The 9334-nt window shown below is 38.7% G+C and overlaps 1 protein-coding gene across 2 annotated transcripts in view; it reads left to right on the plus strand.

Moving 5' to 3' along the window:
* The window catches only part of RP2 (RP2 activator of ARL3 GTPase), a 49625-nt gene extending 44946 nt beyond the window's left edge, over window positions 1–4679 (plus strand). Inside the window, exons 5-6 of one of the 2 annotated variants that reach the window (XM_011235029.3) lie at window positions 1404–1512; window positions 4543–4679. In XM_011235029.3, coding sequence (XP_011233331.1) covers window positions 1404–1487 — 84 coding nt within the window. In that variant the 3' untranslated portion in view covers window positions 1488–1512; window positions 4543–4679. Of the gene's footprint in view, window positions 1–1403; window positions 1629–4542 lie in introns of those variants that run through there. The other variant, XM_034649135.1, reaches the window with a different exon arrangement.
* The last annotated feature ends 4655 nt before the right edge of the window (window positions 4680–9334 follow it).

A 9334-nucleotide genomic window follows, 5' to 3' on the forward strand; every position in this document is an offset into this window, starting at 1 on the left:
CATGACCTGAGCCGAAGGCAGATGCTTAACGACTGAGCCACCCAGGCATCCCAAGAATCTACTAATTTAAAAACCTTCAATAATACATGAGTTTCTAAAGTAAAAAGTCTCATTAAATGTCTCTTTAAGTCCTTCCTTTTTTGAAAACTAGTGATATGTTGAAAATGTTACATTTCTAAGATTATATACTTTAGACAGATGATCCTGTTGCCCACTGTTCATTTTTATTTGTTTCAGTAATGCTTCATCAAACATTGAATTTGGGGGCGCCTGGGTGGCTCAGTTGGTTGAGTGTCCAATTCTTAATCTCAGCTCAGATCTTGTTCGAGCCCAGCACAGAGCCCATTTAATAATAATAATAATAATAATAATAATAATAATAATGAATTTGAGCTATATCTAGAAATCATTACATGTAGGTAGTTTCTAGATATGTTGGTAAGGTTGGTGTATCTAAGAATTTCAGGCTTAAATAACTTAATGTAACTTACAAACCAAACATATAAGAGTACTAAATGAATATAGATATAACTAATAATTTTTTAATAAATATCTGAGATAAAATTTTTTATTTTGTTGTCTGACTTGGCTAATAGTTTCTTGAATTTGCATAATTTAAAGTGCTTTGTCTTTTGTCTTATTTTATCATCACAACAGTACTAAGGGGAAGGGCAAATTATGATTAGGTTGAATAGAAAAGGAAGCAAAGAGAAAATGGTTTTATGATTTGGAGGTTTTAGATCTGAATGAGTCAAAGATTATCTAATCCAGTGTTCTCGTTTTACAGGTGTGGAAAGTGAGCCCAGAGAGGCTTATTGAATAAATCGTCAGCATCATACAGCTAGTTTACGATAAAGCTAGAATAGAGCCCAGGTCTCCTCTAATTCCCGGCTGACATTTGTAAAAGCGATTTTTGAAGGGTTCTACTGAGTACTGCTTTACTGATGTTTAGCAGTTAGCTCATTTACAATTACTAATGTATCTTCAGCAGCTTTAAAAATGATAATTTCAAGTCTTGCTTCTCAGCCTATTGAGATTTTGTTATTAGGAAATAGAAGAAACTAAGAATTCTTTAAATAAACCTCTCTATTCAGTAGCTTTCATAATATTGACTCTTGTATATTTAAAAAACAGTAAAATTCCAAGTGTGATAAAGTACAACTGAAGTCTTATGAAAGCCGAGACCTTAATTATATCACAAGTGCTTTTAAAAGAGCTCAATTTACATTATAGCTACTGAAACTATATTGTATGGATTCTACAGAATACTGATTGAATATCATATAAATGGCGTACTTGAATTTCTCTTAATAGCAAGCTTGTGACTGTTCTGTAGACAACATGGGCTTTGGAATTTGGGCATTACTGGTATTTATTTTTTGCTTCTTTTATATTGAAAATAGATGTTTGTATCAGAAAGCAAGGAGACAGCATCTGGAGATGTAGACAGCTTCTACAACTTCGCTGACATACAGATGGGAATATGAAGTGCAATGTGGGACCAAGGACTTGGTATTAAGCCCTTTTTAATTTGTGTATTAGCAACGGTTTTTACTAATGATAAAACTGTCAATGCTTATATTTTAGTAAACTGTTGAATACTGCATCATTTACTTCAGGTTCAAAAACAGATTGTTTTGGGGCACCTGGTTGGCTCAGTTGGTAGAGCACAGGACTCTTGATCTCAGGGTCGTGAGTTCAAGCCCTGAGTTGGGCATGGAGCCTCAAAAAAAAAAAAAAAGTTCATTTTAAATTCAGTAGTTTTAATCAGCTTAAAAACTATTTAACCTACTTCAATAAGGTTGTGGTTTTGTTTCTCTGCTTGTGATATTGTTATTAGGACATAGAAGTGGCTCGCAGTTCATGATTTTAATCCTAATTAAATATTCTTTCAAATCTCTAAGAATTTAAACTTTCCTCAGTGCTCCATATTGTTTGAGAATACATTCCATTGCTTCTTTTCTTTTTTAATTTAGAGATTTGTTACTAGTTGATCAATTAGAATGAACCTTTGCACATTTTTCTGCCATACATAGCCAATTAAATAATTGCTCCCTAGTTGCGTAATGTGGCAAATGAGATTTTGTACGTAGAATTGATATAATACTTTGTAAATTGAATTTTTTTAATTAATAGGGATTTGATAACCAGTTTTGCAATTAACTCTACTAACTGATGTTGGTATAGCTGTTTAAAGACTACTTTGTGAGTAGTATGATTATGTGAATAAATTCCACACCGTTTAGTTTTTGAATGCAACTGCTAGGTGACTCTTCTGCTTTCCTGGTAAGAAAAGGTGTATGCAGTACTGAGAGTACAGAAGCCCGATCACTGGCAGGTTTCAGAGAGCTGAAATCTCCAGCTCTTGTGGTTTATCAGGAGAATTAGAACAATACCTGTGACATTTAAGCATGAAATGCTTAGGCATGATGATAAGCTATGCAGATTATTAAAAAAAAAAACCTAGAGAAATTTGATTTTCATCAGATATACCATTCATCAAGTAATGTTTAAGTATGATGAAATTGTTTTTGGCTGCTTTAAAGCATTATTTCCCAAATCAACCCGACTGTAATAATTTACCAGGAGGCAGGGAGAGCTACTTGTTTAAAAATCCACATCCTTGGGGGGCGCCTGGGTGGCACAGCGGTTGAGCGTCTGCCTTCAGCTCAGGGCGTGATCCCGGCATTATGGGATCGAGCCCCACGTCAGGCTCCTCTGCTATGAGCCTGCTTCTTCCTCTCCCTCTCCCCCTGCTTGTGTTCCCTCCCTCCGCTGGCTGTCTCTATCTCTGTCGAATAAATAATTTAAAAAAAATTTAAAAAAATCCACATCCTTGGACCCAGTCCCCAGGTACACCAATTCATTCTCCAGGGGAAACCCGGTTGTGAGGAGTTTGTTGTAACCTAAGTAATCAGTTCAGAAGACATCGACTGGGTGATCTGGAGAGAAGGGACTGAACCTGCCACGTACATCGTATATAGCAGCTAATAGGAAATCAGCTTTCATAGGTCTATTTTTAAAAGGAACCTTAGACTTAAATCTATTTTGGTAAAACCAAGACTGAAAATAGCCACTTATAACAATCCCTCTGATGATTGTTACTAGAAATGTATTTTCGTGTGTAAACTGCTTTTGAATATATCAGATTAATTTATAACTACTATATTGAACTGTGTGTTGATGTTCAGAAATAATACATTCAAAGACTTTTCACTTTAGTAAGTAAAATTGACTACCTACCCTGGGTCTGGCCTCAGTGCTAGCCATTAGCATTGTATCATTTCAGTCTTTTGTAAGCACATTCTGTACTATGTAATCAACCTCTTCTTTAAATCAAAATGATTTCATGAGATGCAAATAAAACTTGGTGACAGGTTTAACATAATTTTAATCATAATTTACAAATAAGTTTTGCAATTAGTGGTCAGAGGGCATTAATTTTTCCCACAGTTAAGCTAAATTAAACATATTCCTTCTGATTGTGATCACGTTATTAAACCCCATTATTCACACTTAAAGTAATTGCAGTACTTTTTGTTTTTCAAAAATAAATACAATGTTACACAAAGCTGTAAACTGAGTTCTTTTTTTATCTATAGTATTTTAGCAAAAAACTCAGGAATATAACATATAAGGGAGATGTTAATTTTAAAATACCCACTAAATTTAGTATCTATTAACCAAAGCCTAAAATTTTATATTCTTCAGTTGGATAAGAGCTTTTACCCAAGCTTAATTTGTCTTTAAGGACAGTCATTTGGCTTCTGAATGTTTGAAAAGATTTTTAAAAATAAGTAGTGCTATGGTTGTTGTTTCTATAATTCCAAACTTTGATAGTAATTATACTACATTTCATTTTTTAATAGCTTTTGAATTCATGAACATTTATTAGCAAGGAAAAATTGGTAATCTTATTAAGTTATACATGTTTAAACATTATACTAGCTTATTTCTCTTGTGTTATTAGTACTGCTGTTTTTGCTTCTGTATACTTCTGTCTAGCTTTTGTATGTAATTTATATGTAGTGTTTATAAAACGTGATTTGTAATAAATGTTGTTAAAATGAAAATAACTGGCGTGCCTGGCTGGCTCAGTCAGTGGAGCATGCGACTCTTGATCTCAGGGTCGTGAGTTCAAGCCCTACGTTGGGGGGTAGAGTTTACTTTAAAAAAAAATAAAATGAAAATGGCTTAACACTAATTTTTGAGGCACCCTTCTATAACATACATCTACTCATACATGTGCCGAGATGTGATCATGGCACAAATTTTTTAATGATAAAAGTAAAATAGAAGGTTCTAATCTTTGTCTTATGTTAAGGCGACATAAGCTGTGTGCTGTGTGTGTGTGTGTGCACAAAGCACTCTAGAGAAATGCAAAGGAAGTAGAAAACTCGTTTTTATCTAAGGAATTTCCAATATAATGCTTCCTTTGTTAAACGATACATTTTATTATGATTGAATACTTACTAAGATTGGGCATTTCTCTCTTCCATATTTAAGAAAATAATGAATTGTTTATGATATAATTTCTTGCAGGTTTATTCAAATGGACCTTATGTACCAAATTTACCAGCCATTTATACCCAACTTCTCCCTCTCCTAGCCCATAAATCAGAAGAACTGAAACTGCAGAATGGTTAGTTTTTTAAATAAAATCAGAAATACTGAAACTACAAATTGGTTAGTTTTCAAATAACATTCGTTATTATTTTTTTCTATGTATGAAGCTTCTCCGTGTACATTTAGAGCATGGGGGGAAATAGAAATGTACAAGACAATAGAAAAATTACTTCCTATTTATTGGATAATTCTTGCTGTGCTGAGTTTAAGATTTATTTTTCTCATTTAAAAGGGACATATTTAACTTTGTTCTCTGTGGAAAGAAATGATATTGTAATTAGGGTATGATTACTCCTTCAAAATCCATTCTAGAAAATACTTTATCCTTTAAAAGCCTAACACTAAAAAATTTGAATTTGAGTAATGAAAACCTTTTTTTTTTTTGACGCAAATGGAGTAATTCACTTTTTTTTTAAGATTTTATTTATTTATTTGACAGAGAGAGACAGTGAGAGAGGGAACACAAGCAGGGGGAGTGGGAGAGGGAGAAGCAGGCTTCCTGCCAAGCAGGGAGCCCGATGCGGGGCTCGATCCCAGGACCGTGGGATCATGACCTGAGCCAAAGGCAGCCGCTTAATGGCTGAGCCACCCAGGTGCCCCAGTAATTCACTGTCGACTTGGTTTTCTTTTTTGGTTAATAGTGTTGGAGGGAGTCGAGTTGGCAATCAGTCCTACACAGGAGGGAAAGCAGTAAGCCCTTAAACGATATGTTTCTCTTTCGACATTTCGGCTTTTAGTGGCAAACCTCCAGCAAGATGTTCTGAAAAGCAGTCTCTTCCTTTTCCAGTGTTTGGGGCTTTCCTGCGGAGGGCAGGTTCTCACCTACAAATAGACGGTACGAGAGCAGGAGCACGGGGGGGGGGGCTGCCATCCCCCATTTCACTTTCATCTGGTCCACTTGTAATTGTCCTAATGGAAAGTGACTGGCATATATGACAAGTAATTAACTGATGTTTCTAAAGCATACGTTGAAAATAAAATACACTTTATGAACGTTAAGTATTCATAAAGTGAGCATGGTGTTCTTTTTAAGGCGTTCAGCTGGGGAGCCGAGCACCCACCTCCAAACAGGCCACTGAGTAGGAGAAAACAAGTGTAAGAGGCTATTAAGACTTAAGTGCTGTTTTCTTACGACTGCCACACTTCCGTGTGTCAAACGTAGGTCTGTTTGTTAGGCTCACTAATCAGCCCTTTTAGAGGTGTCCCTGTGTGTGCACACCCAACCCCAGCTGGTCCACCGGAGACCCCTGAGCATCAGCCTGGTCCCCAGCACTGTCCCGGTTCCACTCCAGCGAGATCAGACCGGCTCGCCCAACTGTAGGCACAAGTGTGTGCCCTGGTGGGAAAGCAACCGCTCGCCAAAAGGAGATGCTTCATGGAACAGCTGAAGCAGATGGTAAAAACAACAAAAAACAAAAAACTTCAGCTCTCCTCAAAGAAATTAGGGGTAAGCAATATCATGTTGAAGAGGGGACTCTGTTCCTAAGCCAAGGAACAGCGAGAGATCCACTCTCACAGCCCGAGAGTGCAGCCGTCCCCGGCGGCGAACGCTTGCACCATCACGGGCCACGCTGAGACGAAACAGCTGACAGAAATGCTACCCAGCGTCTCAGCCAGCATGGTGCCACAGCCGTGTGACTGGTTGAAGGAGGCTGGCGGAAGCTCGGCCCAAGTCATCTGTGCTCAGAGAAGCCCCGCTTGCTACCAGAGGGGAGGATGATGATTAAGTTCCAGATCTTGTGGAGAATTTTGAGGCAGCTTCCAAGAACAAAGCAAACCAAACTGAGTCAACTTCTGAAGAAGATAACACTTGAGGAAGTTACTGGGAGCTGCTATTTTATATGATGACTGCTTTTTTAAGACGTTGTTTGTGGAGCTGATAAGAATCTAGCTCTCAAATATTTTTAAGCCCGAGGCCCTGGAACACCTCCACTCTTTTCAGTTTTTGCTTAACACTTCGTTCTTTGCAGCTGAATAAGCTGAAGTCGCCTGGAAATAAAGTTTGGAACGAGGTTAATAAAGTTCTTTGCCTAGTAAAATAAATACCTAAATAGTCCAACCTTTTGTACTGTTTCACCGTAACTTCCAAACAGGTCATATCTGGAGCGATTTTAAAGCTTATCTCAGTCGAGTCTTCTGGTTTTAGGACTTCGAAGGGGCTGGACATTTTGCAGTCCCTTATCCTACAGCTGAGAAAACCGAGGTGTCAGAAAGGTTCATCACTGAACTACAGTGTAGGCCCCTTGACTTTCCCCTGGGGTTGCCGGGAGAACAAGACTCCGTTCACCCATCTTCCTATCTCTGAGGTGCATTTCCTCCTCGGTGTTCACACAGTACTCCGTATAGATGTCCGGGTGCTTCCAACCCCCTACACCATTTCTTTCTCCATGCTTCCCTTGCTCTTCAAAGTGTGATCCGTGGACCCACAGCCTCAGGATCACCGAGAGCTGCTCGAATCTCGGGCCCCACTCCAGATCTGTTGAATAAGCTTCTACATTTTAACAAGGTGTTCAGGGGATTCAGACGCCACACTCAAGTTGGAGAAGCTCTGTCCTCCACCAGTAGTTCCTCAAGCGCTAGGATCAAGGCTTAGAAATCTCTGTTCCTAGAAAGTAGTTCAGGGTCCAAGAAGATGATCCATATTTAATAAATGGTTTTAACTGAATGACAGAATCCAGTGCTTCATTCTACCCTCCTGGACTGGCTTGGGAGTAAAAAGCACAGCACAGTGTTTACTTTCCCCCCGCTGTTCCATGTTGAGATAGTAACCACGGTCTCTGCCCACTTAGGCTCCTGGAGAGCTTTGAAAGCATCAGTGGTATTCACTGGAAACAGATAAGAGCACAGCAATTTCTGACTGAAATTTTCTTCTGACGTGTTTTTGTATTCAAGTTTGTTTTATTCGATTAGGCAACATGTTGCATAAAGCCAGCGTGGTCACTTGTTGATGCCCGGGGCTGAGTTAAAATAAAAAAAGCAGTCAGCTACTCGCTTTGGGTTTACGGGGAGAGTCAGTCACTTAGTCTGTCTCAGATCCGTTACCCTCCCTCTTTACCTCTTGACATCTTGCCACTTGCGGTGTTCAGGGATGAGCTTGGCCTTCATCAACAAACCACGTGCAGGACTGTTCAGGGGAATGTTTGGTGTCGCTCCAAATTCTGGGGGGCATATGGTGGTGACGATGACTTGTTTCTTTCCTGGAACAAAGGCTTAATTATAAATGTAAAATTTGAAAGCAAAGTAAAACCCTAAACGGCACACTCTACCCGTCATTTATCTTAAGTGGTTTTTCTTTCTGTTTCCTCAGGAGAAATATATCGATGTCTTCGTAGGAGACTGAATGGCAATTTCTTACGTAGAAAGTATTTCTTTGCATTTAGCGTAGACCAGGATTCAGGTGGCATCTGGGCACTCCCTTCCTGTTACTGTTTTATGGGGAATATAACACAGAAAAGAGAAAAATGTGCATAAAGGTTGGAAAAGTCAGAGGTTTTGAACTTGAACCAGGGCTCAGCTTGAAATAAAAAAAAAAATGCTGATCTTCTTTCTACGTCTTTGTTCAAGTGTATTGTATTATAAATCTGTTGGTGCCACACGTGTACTTGTAAAGCGAGCTAAATGATCGAAGGCTATGGCAACAGGGCAGCGTTTGAGGCCTATATGGTATTCTACCCACGAATCTGACAGCACTACATATAGGCGCTATCCTGATTATTGTTATATTAAAAGTAGGTACAGTTGACCCCTGAACAACGTGGGTTTGAATTGTGCAGGTCCACTTCTCTGCAGATTTTTGTGATACAGTATAGTACTGTAAATGTATTTTCTCTTCCTTAATTTTTTTCCTCTAGCATACTCTATTGTAAGAATATAGTATATAATACATAGAACATATAAAATAAGTCTTAATCCACTGTGTTAACAGCGTCTTCCCGGTCAACTGTAAAGCTATTAGTAGTTAAGTTTGGGGGGAGTCAAAAGTTACGCTGGGGGGGGGGCGTCAACATCCCTAATCCCTATGTTGTTCAGGGGTCAGCTGTATAAGGAAAAATGTAAACCACGGGACACATAGTAAATAGACGCTCAGAATGTTACAGTGCCTTTCCTTCACCCTTCTAAAACTCGTTTCTATGAGTGAGTTTTTTTAAATTGCAAAGAAGGACACAACATGAGAGCTACCCTCTAAAGTTTTAAATGAGTGCATTTTTATGGGAAAACATTGCATCCTCTCCCCCCCCCAATTATATGTGAAGAGGTACCTCCCACCTTATTTGAAGGGGCAGAAATCTTTTAAGTGTGATTGGGTTTGGGTTTTTTAAATGCTGTTAGAGCAGCTACTTATTATCTCTGTCAGGCTCTGTGTTAAGCACTTTACATAGAAAATCTCATCGGATCTCAGCAAGCCCAAGAGAGAGCTACTACTACAACAGATCTGTTCTTAACTAGCCTTGTTGTTGAAATATTTCTTTTCTCCATCCTCTCCTTTTCATGCCCATCTTTGTCAACCTAATGTGTGCTGTTGGCCCCGTGGGTATTCCATCAGCCTCCTCGTCGGAGCACGTACTGAAGATTTCTTTTTTTTTTTTTCAAATTTGAAGTCAAATATATTGCTCTGGACAACCCTGCAATCTCTCTTCATCAGAATGACGAGAAGGAGAAGTCCCCCCCAGCAAAGAAAAGATAATGAGTCTGTGGCCTCTGCCACAGA

This window comes from Ailuropoda melanoleuca, chromosome X, assembly GCF_002007445.2.
Source record: "Ailuropoda melanoleuca isolate Jingjing chromosome X, ASM200744v2, whole genome shotgun sequence".
In the NCBI taxonomy this organism is placed as follows: Eukaryota; Metazoa; Chordata; class Mammalia; order Carnivora; family Ursidae; genus Ailuropoda; species Ailuropoda melanoleuca.